This window comes from Anolis sagrei, chromosome 2 (genome assembly GCF_037176765.1).
Source record: "Anolis sagrei isolate rAnoSag1 chromosome 2, rAnoSag1.mat, whole genome shotgun sequence".
Taxonomy (NCBI): Eukaryota; Metazoa; Chordata; class Lepidosauria; order Squamata; family Dactyloidae; genus Anolis; species Anolis sagrei.
In genome coordinates, this window is record NC_090022.1 from 13,409,183 (window position 1) to 13,429,649 (window position 20,467).

At 44.9% G+C, this 20,467-nt stretch overlaps 1 protein-coding gene across 1 annotated transcript in view; it reads right to left on the minus strand.

Annotated features, from left to right (window-relative positions):
- Positions 1-3,931: 3,931 nt before the first annotated feature.
- Positions 3,932-20,467, minus strand: part of LOC132765748 (zinc finger protein 850-like) — a 44,649-nt gene continuing 28,113 nt past the window's right edge. The window contains exons 10-15 of the mRNA XM_067463968.1: positions 17,784-17,866; positions 17,564-17,687; positions 15,891-15,976; positions 13,176-13,305; positions 12,175-12,282; positions 3,932-10,692 (exon numbers count right to left, since the gene is read on the minus strand). Coding sequence (XP_067320069.1) covers positions 8,321-10,692; positions 12,175-12,282; positions 13,176-13,305; positions 15,891-15,976; positions 17,564-17,687; positions 17,784-17,866 — 2,903 coding nt within the window. The 3' untranslated portion in view covers positions 3,932-8,320. The remainder of the gene's footprint in view (positions 10,693-12,174; positions 12,283-13,175; positions 13,306-15,890; positions 15,977-17,563; positions 17,688-17,783; positions 17,867-20,467) is intronic.

Sequence of the window (20,467 nt, forward strand, 5' to 3'; positions counted from 1 at the left end):
TTCTGGACTATATGGCCATATGACGCACAACTCTACTACTCCTTTCCACCAAATTCCAAGGAGGCCTCTCGGGTGCTAGACGAGTGCCTGGCTGCTGTGTCTATCTGGATGAGGAGGAACAAGCTGAAGATCAATCCCGACAAGACAGAGGTCCTCCTGGTCGATCGTAAACCTGATCAGGGTATAGGGTGGCAACCTGTGCTGGACGGGGTTACACTCCCCCTGAAGCCACAGGTCCACAGCTTGGGAGTCCTCCTGGACTCATCGCTCACGCTTGAGGCTCAGGCGTCGGCAGTGGCCGGGAGGGCTTTTGCACAACTGAGACTTGTGCACCAGCTGCGTCCGTACCTCGCTAAGGCTGATCTGGCCGGGGTGGTCCATGCCTTAGTCACCTCTAGACTGGATTACTGCAATGCGCTCTACGTGGGGCTGCCCTTGAAAACAGCTCGGAAATTCCAATTGGTCCAACGGGCAGCAGCCAGGATGTTAACTGGGGCCCATTACAGAGAGAGGTCAACCTCCTGTTTAAGGAGCTCCACTGGCTGCTGTTTATCTTCCGAGCCCAATTTAAGGTGCAGGTGCTTACCTACAAAGCCCTGAACGGTTTGGGACCAGCCTACCTGCGTGACCGTATCGCTGTCTACGAACCCACACACTCACTCCGGTCATCTGGAGAGGCCCTGCTAGTGATCCCGCCCGCGTCACAACGCGCTTGGGGGGGACGCGAGACAGGGCCTTCTCTGTGGTGGCCCCCTGCCTCTGGAATGCCCTCCCAAAAGATCTCAGACAAGCCCCTACATTGGCTGTCTTCAGAAAGAATCTGAAAACCTGGCTGTTCCAATGTGCCTTCTCAGATTAGGAACTCCAGCACCAAATCCTAGAAGCACTTTAGTAGATCCAAGATCACCGCACACTGCACACCGCACTTATATTATAATCCTATATTCCTCCGCCACATCAGCACTTTTAATCCTGTACCCCTACTCCGGCCGGCCCAGTTTTAACAATGTCTTATTGTATTGCTATTGTTATTGTTTTTCTGCTTAACTGTTTTATTTGCTTAGGTATTGTATTGTTGTATTGTGTTGGGCTTCGGCCTGTGTAAGCCGCATCGAATCCCTTGGGAGATGCTAGCGGGGTACAAATAAAGTTATAATAATAATATAATAATGTTGCAGCAGCATTCTCTCCTGACGTTTTGCCTGCATCTATGGCAGGCATCCTCAGAGGTTGTGAGGTCTGTTGTAAACTAGGAAAATGGGGTTTATATATATATATATATATATATATATATATATATATATATATATATACCAGTGGAATAAGGTCCAGGGTGGGAGAAAGAACTCTTGTCTGTTGGAGTGAATGTTGCCATTGGCCACCTTGGTTAGCAATGAATGGCCCAGCAGCTTCAAAGTCTGGCTGCTTCCTGACGAGGAATTCTTTATTAGGAGGTGATTAGCTGGTCCTGATTGTTTCTTGTCTGGAATTCCCCTGCTTTATTTACTGTCCTGATTTTAGAGGTTTTTTAAAAATACTGGTAGCCAGATTATGTTCATTTTCATGGTTTCTTCCTTGGTGGGAGTCTCAGGAATACGAGACCCATCTTGGAAATTGCATACAAACATACATACATCCATACAAACATATATACATCCATACAAACATATATATATCCATACAAACATATATACAGCCATACAAACATATATACATCCATACAAACATATCTCCACTTTTATTATAGACTAGCTGTACCCGCCACACATTGCTGTGGCCAACCTTCCCTCCTTCTTTCTCTCCTCCTTTATTTCTCTCCTTCCTTCCCTCTTTCTTTCCTTCCCTTTTTTCCTTCCTTCCTTCCTTCCTTCCTTCCTTCCTTCCTTCCTTCCTTCCTTCCTTCTCTTCCTCTTCCCCCCTTTTCTTTCCCTTTCTTCTCTAACTATTCTTGGACTGCAACTCCCAGCAGTCCTCCTGATCAATCTGTCTACCTACCTATCTGTATCTAATCTTATCTTATCTATCTGAAGGATTGCTGGGAATTGCAGTCCAGGAATAGGAAATTGGAAATATGCAGGGTTTGGGGTGCTCTCAAAGAAATCCAAGAAGAAGAAAGCTTGCATCTTGGAAGCAGTGCATTGGGATCATCCTCCACTCCTAAAGGGCCTGCTCTAGGGGATGCTGGGAGCTGTAGTCCAGAAGAGAGCGTGGATATGTTATTGTGTGTTTCGTTTGCCAGGGGGAGTCATTTTAAGCATGCGCTGTATCATCTTTTTGCTTTTTTAGCTTTTAAGTCCCTTCTACTGTGTTTTTCGGCGTTTTTATGAGTGATGGTCACTCACTGGCCTGAGAGGTGTCTTGTGTCCAAATTTGGTGTCTTTTCTTCCAGTGGTTTTTGAATTATGTTAATCCCACAAACGAACATTACATTTTTATTTATATAGACTAGCCGTCCCCTGCCATGCATTGCTGTGGCCCAGTCTGGTGATCTGGAAAATAAAGTAATGAGAAAGTATTGGCTTCTAATATATGTAATTTCTTTATGCTTGTGGGTTAAAAGTATTTCTTGTTGTTTCTTTGTCAGTGTTGATGTGGAGATTGTCTGGTTTGCCTACTCTGAAACATGCAACATATAATCGTCCTTCTTTAGGGGTCCCTTTCAAATCTATGTTACTATATATCTGTTTGTGTATGTGTGTGTGAATCATATATATCTATATCTATGGCTGGATGGCTTTTTGTCAGGAGGGCTTTGATTGCATTTTCTTGCCCTGGTGAAGGAAATTGGACTGGATGGCCTTAAGTATGGGGGTTCTGTGTGGTAAGTTTTCCCCAATTCTGTCGTTGGTGGGGTTCAGCATGCTCTTTGATTGTAGGTGAACTATAAATCCCAGTAAGTGCAACTCCCAAATGTCAAGGTCTATTTCCCCCAAACTCCATCTGTGTTCATATTTGGGCATATGGAATATTCGTGCCAAGTTTGATCCAGATCCATCATTGTTGGAGTCCGCAGTGCTCTCTGGATGTAGGTGAACTACAACTCCAAAACTCAAGGTCAATGTCCACCAAACAGTTTCAGTTTTTTCTGTTGGTCGCGGGAGTTCTGTGTGCCATACTTGGTTCAATTCCATCAATGGTGGAGTTCAGAATGCTCTTTGATTGTGGGTGAACTATAAATCCCAGCAACTACAACTCCCAAATGACAAAATTATTTTTTTAGTGATGGTCGCTCCTTGGGCCCCCAGGTTGAGAAACACTGATTTACATCTATATCTCAGTTAAAGAAGTAGACGAGTTTCCGTCCATAAAATTCTGTATCAGAGGCGGAAATAACATGGAAAGGAAAAAGATCCCACATCACACACATAAAAAAGGAGAGCAACTCTATTTCAACAAACGTTTTTTATTCAAAACTAACAATATGCACTTGTGAATGGTAACAACCAGGCCACAGTAGCGTTGCGTAAGTACACAAAAACATATTGAAACTTTGTTAGACCACTAGAAGATTTCTCCAAAAAAATACTATACATCCAAGGACGACTTTTACTTTCGAACCTGGTTTGGTGGCCAGATTCCTAGATCTAGTTTTCACATGTTCAGGGTCGCTGATAAGGCAAGCTTGTCTACTCTCCCATCCATTGTCTCTATGCTTTGAGGTCCGCACATGCTCAGTACGGGCTTCTGGAGGCAGCTGCTGTTTACCTTGCCTATTATAGGCAGGAACAAACAGCTAAATAACAAATCCCACTCTTTCCCACCAACCAAAGCTTTCTCACATTGTTTTTATTTCAGATATGATTCTAAAACATGCACTTTATAGCAGGCATGGGCAAACTTGGCCCCTCCTAGTTTTTTGGACTCCAACTCCCACAATTCCTAACAGCCTCGCGCCCTTTCCTTTTCCCCCTCAGCCGCTTACAGTTGAGGGGGAAAAGGAAAGGGCCTGAGGCTGTTAGGAATGGTGGGATTTAGAGTCCAAAATGCCGGGAGGGCCCAAGTTTGCCCATGCCTGGTCTAGACGCACTTATAATCCAATCAGAGCTTTGAAAAATTACTTTTTTAAGACTAACATCATCAGTTATGTAAGGCCATTAGCCCTGATTATCCAAACTGAAGTTGAGAAGTGGATTGGGAGGCAGTGGTGGGAAAGGAGTCTTTCTGTTCACTGTATATTTATTACTGGGCATTTTGAATGCCGCCCTCCAGCCATGTTCCCTACATAATTAAACACAATCAGATGTAAATACAGTGACGCAATACACTATTAAGGCAGCAAAGCTCGGTATTTTGAAACTTCTGCATTTCTTCGATTCTAAGACACATTTTCCCCATACTAACATATCTCAAAACAGGGTGTATCATAGAAAGTATCTGTACAAATAAAGCTTTACGCCCCGTAGATGGTACTGAAATGGTACTGCAGCTCCAACATGATGGCAACAGCCTTGGACAGCAATGGCTCCCAAAGTGACCCACTTAAGGTGGAATTAGGTATCAAACAGGGATGTGTTATTGACACAACCTTATTTTCCACCTTCATCGCTATGATACTGCATCTTGTTGATGGGAAGCTTCCCACCAGAGTGGAAATCATCTATTGGACGGATGGCAAGCTAGTTAACCTCAGTAGACGGAAAACCAAAACCAAGGTCACAACAATACCTGTTATAGAACTCCAATATGCTGATTGTAATGTAGTCTATGTGCATTCAGAAGAAGACCTGCAAGCCACTCTAAACACCTTTGCTGAAGCATACGAGAAGCTCAGCCTCTCAATGAACATTGAGAAAACCAAGTGCTCTTCCAGCAGTCACCAGCCAATCCCTGTGTAATGCCAGAAATACAGCTTAATGGTGTAACATTAGAAAATGTTGACAATTTCCGCTCCCTTGGCAGCCACTTCTCCACAAAAGTCAACATTGACACTGAAATGCAACACCGCCTGAGCTCTGCAAGTGCAGCATTTTTCAGAATGAAGCAAAGAGTGTTTGAGGATTGGGACATCCGTAGCGATCCCAAGATGCTTGTTTATAAAGCTATTGTCCTCCCAGCCCTGCTCTATGCCTGCGAAACTGTCTACAGATGTCACACTCAATTACTGGAATGATTCGATCAGTGTTGCCTCTGAAAAATCCTGCAAATCTCTTGGGGAGACAGGCAGAGAAATGTCAGTGTGCTGGAAGAGTAAATACCACCAGCAATAGAGCGATGCTCCTCTACTATAAACTCTGCTGGACTGGCCATGTTGTCCGAATGCCTGATCACCAACTTCCAAAGTAGTTACTATACTCCCAACTCAAGTACGGGAAATGTAATGCTGGTGGACAGGAAAAGAGACTTAAAGATGGGCTTAAAGTCAACCTTAAAAACTGTGAGATAGACACTGAGAACTGGGAAGCCTTGGTCCTTGAGTGATCTAACTGGAGGTCAGCTGTGACCAGCAGTGCTGCAGAATTCAAAGAGGCACGTATGGAGGGTGAAAGGGAGAAATGTTCCAAGAGGAAGATGTGTCAAGCCAACCCTGACCGGGACCACCTTCCACCTGGAAACCAATGTCCTCACTGTGGGAGAACATGCGGTTCAAGAATAGGGCTCCACAACCACCTATAGACCCACCACCAAGTCTTGGAGGATCATCATCTTCAGGCTATATGGGATTGCCTAATGCACAATGGTATTGAAATTTCTGGGTGTGTTACAATCGATGGTGTCTTAGAATAGAAGAAATATGGTAGTTTCCTTCTACCTTCTGGTTCTCTCCCCACCCCCCACCCCCTAACAAATTAATTCAATTTTACTGATGTACACAACTACGTACATCGCGACACAACAAAACAACTAAGAAAAACAACTGCGGGTAGGAGAAGACAAACAGGGATAAAGTCACTGGGGTTGTAGCAGGCACTATGGGGCTGGGTTCAATTCTCTCTCCAAAGTCCCTGTGTCCCTCCTCAGGTTTTCCCCACAGACCCGTGGGACTTTCCAGAGTAGATTTGGGACAACGGAGAATCTTTTCTATGTGAGTGGATGCCCACTCATCTAATACTGGCTTTCCCCCTTAGCCCCCAAAGGGTTTAAAAGCAGATCACAACACAGTTGCTATTTGGTCAAATATTTAGTTGTTCATTGAACGACATCATTAAACACCTCTCTTGCTTCTCCTCTGTCGAGGTCAAAGTGGAGCACAATCGGTACTCCACATTTGTAAGTTTGGCTACTATAGGTTTTGGAATCAGCAAGTCAAATATAGCCAGAAACAGGTCTAACATATGTGCTGGCCAGTGTTATCTGTGGATTTGATTAATGTTCTCTAGGTCTTCCAACTGTATTGGAAGACTTAGAGATTCCCAGAAAGAGCCTTGCTCTAGCAATCTCTAGGTCCTCCAGTGTGATCCGATGGTCAATATCTGCTGGAAAAGTACAAATACTGGCTGCCATGGACTCTGTGAATGCCCAGCCAATCCATACCATGTTCAATGTATTGTCAAAGGCTTTCGTGGCTGGAATCACTGAGTTGCTGTGAGTTTTCCAGGCTGTATGGCCATGTTCCAGAAGCATTCTCTCCTGACGTTTCACCTGCATCTATGACAGGCATCCTCAGAGGTTGTGAGGTCTGTTGGAAACTAGGAAAATGGGGTCCATATACCTGTGGAATAATGTTCAGGGTGGGAGAAAGAACTCTTGTCTGTTTGAGGTAGGTGTGGATGTTGCAATTGGCCACCTTAATTAGCATTTAATGTCCTAGCAGTTTCAAGGTCTGGCTTCTTACTGCCAGGGGGAATCCTTTGTTGGGAGGTGATTAACTGTCCCTGATTGTTTCATGCCTGGATTTCCCCTGTTTTCTGAATGTTCTTTATTTATAAACCCCATTTTCCTAGTTTCCAACAGACCTCACAACTTCTGAGGATGCCTGCCATAGATGCAGGCAAAACATCAGGAGAGAATGCTTCTGGAACATGGCCATACAGCCCGGAAAACTCACAACAATCCATATCATCTTCTCTATTCAGCTGATCAATAGAGGCATACAGCTGGAAGTTCAGCAAGTCCAGGCATTTGGAGCTTTCCAACATGTCCCGAACCTGCAACTGTTGGATGTATTTGGACTTTCCTTCTCTTCTCTTTCCTTTCCCCCTGTCAAAATTCAGACAGTAGAGGAGCACAAGTTCATTAAGAAAAATTCAGCTGGTGCTGGACGTGTGGCTAGCCCTCTTTCCTCAAAAGCAGAAGTAGTAGCAGCAGAAAAAAGTTTCTGTTTCTGCAATATTTCAGATTCCCAGAAAAAAATGAGACTTCTTGTAGATGTTGACCAAAGAGCTGCACAGGAGGACCTAGAGATTTTTAGGCAATTTTTAGGTTCTCCAGCGTGATTCACACTATCTGGCTTCCCAGAAATCTCACACTATCTTGCCCTTCTGGAGAGCCACTGGTGGCGTGTGGCTGGTCAGGAGTCCCAGAAAAAGAGCATGAAGGGAAAGCTCAGTGCAGATCGGATGGGAAGCTGGAGGTTTCCAACATTCCCTGAGCCTGTGGCAGGCAGATACTTTTGAACTTATCCCTCCCTGACATCTGATTTTCACAGGGGCCGTTGTGTAAGTCAAGCTGCAGGACCTGGAGCCTTCCCTTTCTTCCCTCAATTTTTTTAAATACTGTGGAGTGAGAGCTCCTTGAGGGAAACTCAGCTAGCATTGGGTGTGTAGCTAGCCCCCTTTCCTCAAAGGCAGAATTGGCAGCAGCAGCAAATGTTTCAGTTTCGCAGACCTTCAGATTTCCGGGAAAAGGAGACGTACAGCCTAAACTATGCAATGTCTGTAGCCTCCATCTAATGATTCACAGCTTAAATCATGGTTTCTCTCATCTGCAGATTTGGTTGCATTGAGGAACTTGTTTCCGAGAGAGAGCAGTTTGGTTGGTTTCCAGTGTATTAGCCTACCCTTGATCCGAAGAGTTCCAAGGTAGATTATAAATGTGCCAACCAACAGCATAAAACCACCTTCTTATATAGAATTGTAACACGGTGGCCTCCTCTACAAGATCATTAAGGCTTGATTTCAAAATAAAACATTGTCCACAATCCAGGACAATACTTTGTTTGGATTTTCAAATACTGTACAAAGCTTGAGATGAGGCAAAATCATCCGCCACACTCTAAGCATTTAAATGGATTTTTCCTTTCCTTTTCAGAGAAAAACATTTTCTACACTTCCGCCTTCAGCGTCTTTTTCAGGTGGAAAAGTGGTGTACAAATATGTAAAACAGAATTTTCCTCTTAAGTGGTGTCTTCAATGCTTGTCAAGAATTCCCATAATCCAGGCATTCATTGAGATTTTTTTGGTGTTGACTCTACGTTGCACACAAAAGTACGGTTTCCAAAGTAAATATTTGCCACACCCCAAGCATTTCTGGGGTTTTCTTCATGTGTGGATTCGCTGGTGTCTACTAAGCAGTAGTTGCTGGGGGAATCCTTTTCCACACACCAGTCCTTAGCCTGGTTCTCCTCCTCCATGGACTCTCCAATTTCTATCAAGTCTTCATTCTGTGGATACAGACTGCTCACACTCCAAGTGTTTATGGAGTCTTGCTTAATGTGGACTCTCTGGTGGGTCACAAGACTCGATTTTTGGGAAAAGCATTTGCTACACTCCAAGCACTGATAGGGTTTCTCCCCCGTGTGGACCCTCTGGTGCACATGGAGGTATGATTTCATGAAAAAGGATTTCCCACATTCCGAACACTGGTGTGGTTTCTCTCCTGTGTGGACCCTCTCATGTATATGGAGATAGGATTTCTCGCGGAAACACTTCCCACACTCCAGGCACTGATGTGGTTTCTCTCCAGTGTGGACTGTCTGGTGACGACGAAGCAGCGACTTCTTGGAAAACGTTTTCCCGCACTCCAAGCATTTGCTGGGTTCCTCTCCCATGTGGGTTTTCCAGTGTTCGTCAAGGCTCGATTTCAGAAGAAAACACTTCCCGCACTCCAGACACCGATGGGGTTTCTCGCCTGTGTGGCGTCTCTGGTGTACACGAAGATAGGATTTGTCACGGAAGGATTTGCCGCATTCCGAGCATTCGTGAGGTTTCTCTCCCGTGTGGAGCCGCTGGTGTATATGAAGGTAGGATTTCTCGCGGAAAGATTTGCCGCACTCTGAACATTTATGGTGTTTCTCTTCTGTATGGACTCCCTGGTGTTTACGAAGCTGTGAGATATGAGAAAAGCATTTGTCACACTCTGAGCACTTATGAGGTTTTTCTCCCGTGTGGATACTTTGGTGCACTTCAAGATTTTGTTTCCGAGGAAAACATTTTCCACACTCTAAGCAAACATGGGGTCTCTTTCTTAAGTTTCTCTTTTGGTGGCTCCCAAGGTCAGATTGGTGAGTACACGGTGTCTCGCCATTTGAGCATTCATGCGGTTTCTCTTCCAAGTGCACTTTCTGATGTTTTTCAAGGTTGGATTTCTCCACGAAACCTTTCCCACACTCTGTGCATTTGAACATCCTCACTCCGGCATGCACGCTCTGGTGCGTCACAACCGCCGACTGATGACCAAAACATTCCCCGCACTCCGAGCACTGATATATTTTCTTTCTTGTGTGGATTGTTTGGTGTTTGTGAAGGTTAGCAATCTGGGAAAAATATTTCCCACACTCCAGGCATTTATGGGCTTTCTCTCCTGTGTGGACTTTCTGGTGTCGATTAAGATAGGCTTTCTTGAGAAAACATTTCCCACACTCCAAGCATTTGTAGGGTTTCTCTACAGCATGGACTCTCATGTGTATACGGAGGTGCGAGTTTTGGGGAAAACATTTCCCACACTCCGCACATTTGTAGGGCCTCTCTCCTGTGTGGGTTCTCTGGTGGATGGTGACATGGGATTTCTCGGAGAAACATTTCCCACACTCTGAGCATTTGTAGGGTTTCTCTCCTGTGTGGACTTTTTGATGACGATGAAGATGCTGCTTTTGGGAGAAGCATCGCCCGCATTCAATACATTTGTACAAACTTTTTTGCGTGTGGATCCTCTCGTGAATCACAAGTTGGGTTGGTATAGCAAAGCACTTCCCACATTCCATGCACTTATGAGGCCGCTCTGTATTGTGAATGGCGTGATGCCTTAACAAAATGGATTTCTCCGAAAAACGTTTTCCACACTTGAAGCATTCGTAGGGCTTTTCACCTGTGTGGATTCGCTGATGCCGCTGAAGTTTCGTTCTGTGGAGAAAACACTTCCCGCACTCGGGGCACTTATGGGGTTTTTCCTTTTTATGGACTCTGTTATGACATGCCAACGATGAATTCATAGCAAATTGTTTCCCACACTCTAAGCATTTAAAGGGTTTGGCTTCCACATGAATTTTCCAGTGTCTCAGAAGCTCTGCATTAGTAGCAAAGTATTTCCCACATTCCGTACATGTATATATATTCTTCACAGCATGGGCTTTTTGGTGATTCAGAAGGCTAGGTTGATCCACAAATGACTCTCCACAATCTGAGCACTGATAAGGTGTCTTTTCCCTCAGAGTGGTCTGAGGGTTCGCATTTTCCAAGCGTTGGCCAAGGTATTCTCCGTTTTCTGTGATTTCCCATGGTTTCTTTCTTGTGTGGGCCCTCTGATGTCGCGCAAGAGTCAATTTTAGGGCAAAACACCGGCCACACTCTGGACAAACCTGTGTTCTCCTGACATTTCCTGCCAATAAAAACAAAGATAAACCAGGATTGTCTCCTAAATCTGATAGAAGAGGAATCCAAAATTTGTTGTCAAAGCTTTTCATGGCCAGAATTACTGGGTTGCTGTGAGTTTTTTGGGCTGAATGGCCATGTTCCAGTAGCATTCTCTCCTGACATTTCACTTGCATTTCTAGCAAGCATCCTCAGAGGTTCTGTTGGTAGTGAAGCAAGTAGAGTGCATAATATATATAAAAGGTAAAGGTTTTTCCCTGTCATTAAGTCTACTCATGTCTGACTCTGGGGGGTGGTGCTCATCTCCATTTCTAAGCCAAAGAGTTAACACTGTCCATAGACACCTCCAAGGTCATGTGGCCAGCATGACTGCATGGAGCGCCATTACCTTTCCACCGGAGCAGTACCTATTGATCTACTCACATTTGCATGTTTTTGAACTGCTAGGTTGGCAGAAGCTGGGGCTAACAGAGGGAGCTCACTCCGCTCCCCAGATTTGAACTGCCGACATTTTGGTCAATAAGTTCAACGGCTCATATAGCTGTGGAATAATTTCCAGGATGGGAGAAAGAACCCTCATCTGTTTGAAGGGAGTGTGAATGTTGCAGTTAGCAAGCTTGAATAGCAATGAGTAACTATGAAGCTGCAAAGTCAGTCAGTGAGGGTATCTGCATAGAGGTCGCCTGGCCTCTGTTGCCTGGAGGCATCCTCTGTTTTGGAGGGGTTAACTGGCACTTGATTGTTTTCTATTGGGAGTTCTCCTTTTTCTGAGTGGTGTTCATTATTTGCCGTCTTCATTCTGGTGTTTTTTTTAATACTAGTAACCAGATTTTGTTCATTTTCATGGTTCCTCCTTTTCTGTTTAAATTGTTCACGTGCTTGTGGATTTCAATGGTTTCTTTGTGTAGTCTGACATAATGGCTGTTAGACTGTATAGAGAAATTCTAGATCACTCTGACAACCATTATGTCAGACAACACAGGAAAGCCATTGAAATCCACACTGGACATTCCACTTTTTTATTGTGTCAAGAGCAACTTGAGAACATACTGCAAGTTGCTTCTGGTGTGAAAGAATTGGGCGTTTACAGAGACGTTACCCAGGGGATGCCTGGATGTGTTACCATCCTGCTGGGAGGCTTCTCTCATGTCCCCGAATGGGAAGCTGGGGCTGACAGATGGGAGTTCACTCCCCTTGTGCGGATTTGAACCAGCAACCTTCAGGTCAGCAAGCCAACATTCAGGTTAGCAGGCCAGCAGCACAAGGCTTTAACTCATTGTGCCACCACGACTCCCAATGATAATATATACACTCCACTGATAATATATATACTCCACTTGCCTCACTAGCAACAGAATCTCTGAAGATGCCAGCCACAGGTGCAGGGGTACTTTGAATGTATTTTTTTTGCATAGCAGGGGGTTGGACTAGATGGCCCATGCAGTTTCTTCCAACTCTATGAAACCCTATGAAACCCTGATCAGTTTACCTGAGTGGCTGCCTGAACCAGCTATTCCTGATCCATCTGAGTCTTGAAAGAAGGGTTGCCATAGGTCTTCTTCTTCCTCCTTCCGAAAAGCCAGATGAAACTCCAGGACTGGTGATTTCCACATGGGAAAGAGAAGATAACAAGGAAAAGTCAGGAGAAATCAAGTCTAGTTGCAGAAATCACTCTTGATACACAGATTCTGGAAACCCATGCTAGCTGTGTTAACAGGGTGGTAGGCTCAGTTTGGATTTTCATCTGAATTTGGAATGATCTCTCCATGCAAAAAGCATTAACTATATTGATGAAGTCAGCTTAACCATCTTGGTCTCATCCTAAATATTCCAAGGTTCTGAAATGTTTACTGTTGCTATTGTGTTCCTTCGAGTCATTACCAACTTATGGCAACCCTAAGGCCAAACTATCACAGTGTTGTCTTGGCAAGATTTGCTCAGCGGAGTATCGCCTTTGCCTTCTTCTGAGCTGAGAGAGTGTGACTTGCCCAAGGACACTCAGTGGGCTTCCATGTCCGAGCCAAGACTCAAATCCTTGTCTCCAGAAACACAGGGTGCATCTACGCTGCAGGTTCGACACCACTTGAACTGCCATGCCTAAATGCTATGAAGTCATAGGGCTTGTACTTTTACAAACTCTTTAGCATTCTGTCAAATAGTACTGGTGCTATGGAATCCTGGGATTTGTAGTTTGGTAAAGCACCAGCACTCTTTGGCGGAGAAGGCTAAAGGCTTTGCAAAATTATAATGCCAAGGATTCCATAGCATTGAGCCATAGCCGTTAAAGTGGTGTCAAACTGCAATAATTCTATAGTGTAGATGGTCCAAGGCTCAAACATCAGTTCATGCTGGCTCTAACACCTCCAATAGATTCAGCTGTTTGAACAACCCTATTGAGGTTAAGACACAAACCCAAACACCACCCCATGATGCAATAACTGCTTCCAACTCTTACGTCTTGTCAACCAAATGAGGGAAATGTCTCCTCACCTAAGTAGGCCATGTTCCCGTAATTCTCCATCATGACCTCCCTATAGAAGGCTCTTTGGTTTTGATCCAGAAGGGCCCATTCAGCTTCTGTGAAACACATGGCCACGTCTTCGAAGTTCACCGGCTTCAGCTAGGAGAACAAACCCTCAGTCAGAGTCCAATATTTCCAAAATTATTTGAGGTATATTGTACTACACTATAGGCCAGTGTTTCTCAACCTGGGGGTTGGGACCGCTGTGGGGGTCGCGAGGGGGTGTCAGAGGGGTCGCCAAAGACCATCAGATAACTTAGTATTTTTTGTTGGTCATGGGGATTCTGTGTGGAAAGTTTGGTCCAATTCTATCAGTGGGGTTGAAAATACTATTTCATTGAGGGTGAACTATAAATCTCAGCAACTACAACTACCAAATGGCAAGGTCTATTTTCTCCAAACTCTACCAGTGTTCACATTTGGGCATATTGAGTATTTGTGCCAAGTTTGATCCAGATCCATAATTGCTTGAGTCCACAGTGTTCTCTGGATGTAGGTGAACTACAACTCCAAAAACTCAAAGTCAATGTCTACCAGACCTTCCCAGTATTTTCTCTTGGTCATGGGAATTCTGTGTGCCATGTTTGATTAAATTCCATCATTGATGGAGTTCAGAAGGCTCTTTGATTTAAGGTGAACTATAAATCCCAGCAACTCCAGCATTACCAAATGACAAAATCAATCACCCCCAACCCCACCAGTATTCAAATTTTGGGTGTATTGGGTATTTGTGCCAAATTTGGTCCAGGGACTGAAAAAACACCCTGCATATCAGATATTTACATTACAATTCATAACAGTAGCAAAATTACAGTTATGAAGTAACAACAAAAATAACGTTATGGTTGGGGGTCACCACAACATGAGGACCTGTATTAAGGGGTCGCGGCATTAGGAAGGTTGAGATCCACTGCTATAGGTCATAAAAAATGAAATGCACAGATATAGGATGGGTGACCGGGAGCCCCCAGTGGTGTGGTGGGTTAAACCGCTGAGCTGCTGAACTTGCTGAACGAAAGGTTGCAGGTTTGAATCTCGGAGTGGCATGAGCTCCCAATGTTAGCTCCAGCTTCTGCCAACCTAGCAGTTTGAAAACATGCAAATGTGAGTAGATCAATAGGTACCGCTCCAGTGGGAAGGTAATGACACTCCATGCAGTCATGCCAGCCACATTACCTTAGAGGTGTCTATGGACAACACCGTCTCTTCGGCTTAGAAATGGAGATGAGCACCAGCTCCCCAAGTCAGACACAATTGGACTTAACCTTTACCTTTACCTTTGATGGGTGACACTTAGCTTGGAAATACTCCATGTAAAGAAGACCTAAGAGTCTTAGTAGACTACAAGCTGAACATCGAGTCAACAGTGAGATGCAGCAGCTTAAAAAGCCAATGTCATTCTATGCTGCGTTAAGAGGAGTATAGTGTTGAAATCAAAGGAAGTCCCAGTTTATTCTACTTTGGTCAGACTTCTCATAGAATAATACTGTGTCCGGTTCTGAGGATCACAATTCAAGAAGGATATGGACAAGCTGGAACGTGTCCAGAGGAGGGCAACCGAAACAGCCAAAAGCCGAGGAACAACTGAGGGAGGTGGGTATGTTTGGCTCGGAGAAAAGAAAGATGGGAGGGGACCTCAGGGTCATGGATCATTGGTAGTACCTATCCCTTTGCCACACAAGTCATGGTTCAACATGGGCACGTGTAGCATTAGTGTTCCACATACAAACTAGAGTGCCTTGGACTGCAAGAAGATCCAACCAGTCCATACTTCAGGAAATAAAGCCCGGCTGCTCATTGGAGGGAAGGATACTAGAGACAAAGTTGAAGTCCTTTGGCCACATCATGAGAAGAAAGAAAAGCTTAGAGAAGACAATGAAGCTGGAGGGAAAGGAAGGAAAAAGGAAGAGGGGATGACTAAGGGCAAGGTGGATGGATGGCATCCTTGAAGTAACTGGCTTGACTCTGAAGGAGCTGGGGGTGGTGACAGCTGACAAGGAGCTCTGCCGTGGCCTGGTCCACGAGGTCATGAAGAGTCGGAAGTGACTGAACTAATAAACAACAACAAACAAGCTAGAACATGTCCAGAGAAGTGTGACCAAAATGGTCAAAGGCCCTATGAGGAACGACTGAGGGAGCTGGGAGATTGGAGTAAAGGAGGATGGGAGGAGACCACAGGATCATAGATCATTGGTAGCGCCTATCCCTTTGCCACACAAGTCATGATCCAACATGGGCACGTGTAGCATTAGTGTTCCACATACAAGCTAGAACGTGTCCAGAGGATGGCGACCAAAATGGTCAAAAGCCCTATGAGGAACGACTGAGGGAGCTGGGTATGTTTAGCTTGGAGGAAAGAAAGATGGGAGGGGACCTCAGAGTCATGGATCATTGGTAGTGCCTATCCCTTTGCCACACAAGTCATGATTCAACATGGGCACATGTACATTAGTGTTCCACATACATGGCTCTTTTGTTGCCTGCCTCAGGACTCAATGTGTTTCTCTGACAGCCATTCCATTATGGAGAGGGTTACCTAGCTATGTTTTGGTGCCCAGACCATGGTCATTTTCCACACAGATCCATCTCCTATAAACTTCAGAGTAAAACCAGGAACAAACTCAGCCGTTCCTCAACACAAAAGCTTTCCGTGGCTATTGCATTTGGAGAGGGAAACCTCATACCTGAGTGGGATGCTCTGTGTTCCTCTGCCGGGTTGGATGCAAAGGAGGCAGTCCTGACTGGACCAGTGGCAGCATCATTCCCATCTCTGTGTGCAAAGCAAGGGCAAGAAGTCAACTTTCAATATCAACTATTCCATCGCAACAAGAAAAGGGGAATGGAAATCTTATGGCAGGCATGGGCAAAGTTCGGTCCTCCGGGTGTTTTGGACTTCAACTCCCACAATTCCTAACAGCCTCAGGCCCCTTCCTTTTAATAATGATGATAACAACAACAACAACAACAACAACAACAATTTATTTATATTCCACCCTTCTCACCCCGAAGGAGACTCAGGGCGGATCACAGCACACATACACGGCAAACATTCAATGCTGCTTTTGTAGAGACAATACACAGACAGAACAGAACGGAAAGGAGGTGTTGTTGACTCAGTGTCCAGCTGTTTGTTTGTTTGTTTGTTTGGTGCCAAGGAAGGTGAGTCCAGTCACAAGGGATGCTGTTGCTCCATTCTCTATGATGAAGAGCCGTCCGGATTTTCTCCTTCTTTTTTGGTCACCCAGCATTTTCCGATCTTTCTTTATGGTGTCATAAAACACCTCCACCTCTTTTAGCGGTACCTAATTAATTACAGCTAAAGCTGTTTCAAACTGCTTAGGTAAACAGTGAGCAGGGCTGACAGTCAATCACTCATGCTGACCTGGGGCTTCAAACTTGCAACCTTTGGCTGACAGATATGTCAACGTTAGTGTTAGTAGCCTGCAGAATGACTTAGCCCTTTTTAACTCTCAGTGTGATAAAAATAACTCATAAAAATACACATGAATCTTTTGCTTTAAGTTGAAATAAAATGAAGTTCTATTCACTGTATACAAAACAAGAGAGAAGAATTGCTTTCACCAAAATATAAAAAAACCCAATATCTTGGGTGAGTCCTCTTCATTCAATGGTGATATGCAGACATGTAACAGAATAATAGGGAGGAGGGAGCAAGCTTGTTTCCTGCTTCCTTGCAGACTAGGACGCAGAACAGTGGCTTCAAACTACAAGAGAGGAGATTCCATCTGAACATGAGGAAGAACTTCCTGACTGTGAGAGCTGTTCAGCAGTGGAACTCTCTGCCCCGGAGTGTGGTGGAGGCTCCTTCTTTGGAAGCTTTTAAACAGAGGCTGGATGGCCATCTGTCAGGGGTGATTTGAATGCAATATTCCTGCTTCTTGGCGGAAGGGGGTTGGACTGGATGGCCCATGAGGTCTCTTCCAACTCTTTGATTCTTTGATTCTATGAATATACAGTCTCTCTTACTTAGTTGTCCATAGAGTGACTTTGTCTTGCCGTAAACAAACTTTACCTTCAGGATGTTGCAGAACTACTCCCAGCACCAAACAAAGGCTTTTCAGCTCAAAACGAGCCCTCAAGCAAAGCTAGAACGCAATGCTCAAAATCTGCAAACACTTGGTGCCTTACTATATACAGGAATGAATATCACACTCAATTAACCTGTGACAGCTGCAACAGAAAAAAACCCTAATCCTTTCTAAGACTTGGAAAAAGCCTGTTGCAAACTCTTAGTAGCAACAAGATCTTCTAGTTGCTGGTGATTTACATCAAGTCAGGTCAATGCAACTCATAGGGCTGATAGCTTCCACCGCGCAAATAAAGTGGGGCTGCTTACCCAAGGAGACCACGTTCCCATAATTCTCCATCATGACCTCCCTGTAGACGGCTCTTTGGTAGAGGTTGAGGAGCGCCCATTCTGCCTTGGAGAAGTAAACGGCCACCTCTTCGAAGGATACCATCTGCCAAAAGAACAAACAACCCTTAGAAAACCTCCAGTATGGTGGATCTTCAGTCTACACAGCATATACTTTTCCTCTTCCAGATAAATCCCATACCTGTATATAGACGGATGCGTTCTTTTTTCTTTTCAGACGCGAAGCAGACCATTCATATTGAACCAACGACATCCTTCTCGTTCCTAGCAATATGCAAGAGGCAAATCGGAAATCAGTTGCTTTGGATCCTAAATGAAATCCTTGGTATTTCCATTTCATTAAATATGGTCCTCGTGTGATTTGAGATGAATGGTCCTTCTTCCAACCCAACTGCCACTGCCCGGGCCTCAGAGGAAGGGAAGAGAGAGGGGGTGTTCCACCATCCCTGGTAACGTAAGCAGATGAAAGGTCTTTTCTCCATCCCAACTGTCACTGCCCTGACCTTGGAGAAGAGAGAGAGGCAGACACAGCTTCTTCAATCCTGGGTCTAGAAGCAGAAGAAAGTTGCATCCCAACTGCCACTGTCCTGTTCCAACTGCCACTGCCTTTTCTTCCATTCCAACCGCCACTGCCTAGTCTCCATTCCAACTGCCACTGCCTTTTCTTCCATTCCAACTTCCACTACCCTTTTCTCTATCCTAACTGCTACTCCATTGTAACTGCCATCTCCTTTCCTCCATCTTAACTGCCACTGCCTTTTCTCCATACCAAATGCCACTGCCTTGGCTTGGAGGGAGAGCAGAAGAAGCAGGCACAGCTCCAATATGCCTGGGCCCAGAAACAGATGAAAAGTCCATACTATCTGCCACTGCCTTTCTTCCGCCCCAAGTACCATTGTCTATTCTCCATCTCAGCTGCCACTGTACTTTCTGCATACCAACTGCCACTGACTTTTCTCCATCCCAACTGCACTTGCCTTTTCTCCATCTCAACTGCCACTGCTTTGGCCTGGAGGGAGAGCAGAAGGTGTAGGCACAGCTCCAATATGCCATAAACAGATGAAAGGTCCATACCACCTGCTACTGCCTTTTTTCCATACCAACTGCCACTGCCTTTTCTCCATCCCAAATGCCACTGCCTTGGCTTGGGGGGAGAGCAGAAGGAGCAGGCACAGCTCCAATATGCCATAAACAGATGAAAAGTCCATACCACCTGCTACTGCCTTTTCTCCATACCAACTGCCACTGCCTTTTTGCCATCTCAACTGCCACTGCCTCGGCCTGGAGGCAGAGCAGAAGGATAGGGCACAGCTCCAATATGCCATAAACAGATGAAAGCTCAATACCACCTGCTACTGCCTTTTCTCCATACCAACTGCCACTGTCCTTTTGCCATCCCAACTGCCACTGCCTTGGCCTGGAGAGAGAGCAGAAGGTGCAGGTACAGCTCCAATATGTCATAAACAGATGAAAGGTCAATACCACCTGCTACTGCCTTTTCTCCATACCAACTGCCACTGCCTTTTCACCATCTCAACTGCTACTGCCTTGGCCTGGAGGGAGAGCAGAAGGAGCAGGCACAGCTCCAATATGCCATAAACAGATGAAAGGTCAATACCACCTGCTACTGCCTTTTCTCCATACCAACTGCCACTGCCTTTTCGCCATCTCAACTGCTACTGCCTTGGCCTGGAGGGAGAGCAGAAGGTGCAGGTACAGCTCCAATATGTCATAAACAGATGAAAGGTCAATACCACCTGCTACTGCCTTTTCTCCATACCAACTGCCACTGTCCTTTTGCCATCCCAACTACCACTGCCTTTTCTCCATCCCAAATGCCACTGCCTTGGCCTGGGATGAGGAGAAGAATAGGCAGGCGCAGCTCCATCATGCCTGGGCCCAGAAACAGATGAAAGGTCCTCCCAGTGTCCCAACTGCTATTGCCCTGGATTCAGAGGGAAAAGAAGCAGTATCTGCTGGATCTATTCCCCCTTTGTTCACTGCCATCCCCTTTTCCTTTTGCATGTCTACATTAGATTGTAAGACAGAGGGAAGGTTTTCATTGTTCTCTACAATGCTCCAAGCACAGTGAATGTGTCTTGTTACCTGGTTCCAAGAGGTACAAGAGCTCTCTCGTTTTCCCTTTGACAACCCTATCTTCACACATCACTCTTCATCCTATTGACCTCAGTCCATACATCTTCTTGGCTAGCCTCAATTAGAATAGATGTGTTAAATCGGTGGAAGTTACTTATGTCTTGGGTCCCCTGTTTTTTGAGTATTGTTCTTTATTTACTGTCCTGATTCTAGAAATGTCGGGAGAGAATGCTTCTGGAACATGGCCATACAGCCTGGAAAACTCACAACAACGCAGTGATTCTGGCCATGAAAGCCTTCAACAACACATTATTATTATTATTATTATTATTATTGACACAAAACCACAGTATGTCACAGCAAACGAGATCTATATGCTGGATTTCGTATCACAAAATCACAAGTCGGCCACTTCCCAACCATCTAGGATTGTGTGATGTGTTTTCAAATTATTATTATTATTATTATTATTATTATTATTATTATTATTATTTAAGCTATTTCCAGCTTTTGATGACCCCAAGGTAGCCATATAACAAGATTTTCAGGGACTGAGAATATGTGGCTTGCTCAGAATCACTCAATGGGTTTCCAACTGGGTCTCCAGAGCCACAGACCAATGCTCAAAACTAATGCGCCACATAATTGAAGCACTGTTCTTTTACCTTCACTGCCATGGCAACCTTTATGTAATCTGGGGCTGGTCAATTAGGGAGGCACTCAACTCCAATGGCTGAGAAATCTTGTAAACAGGTCCCTATGTTAGGT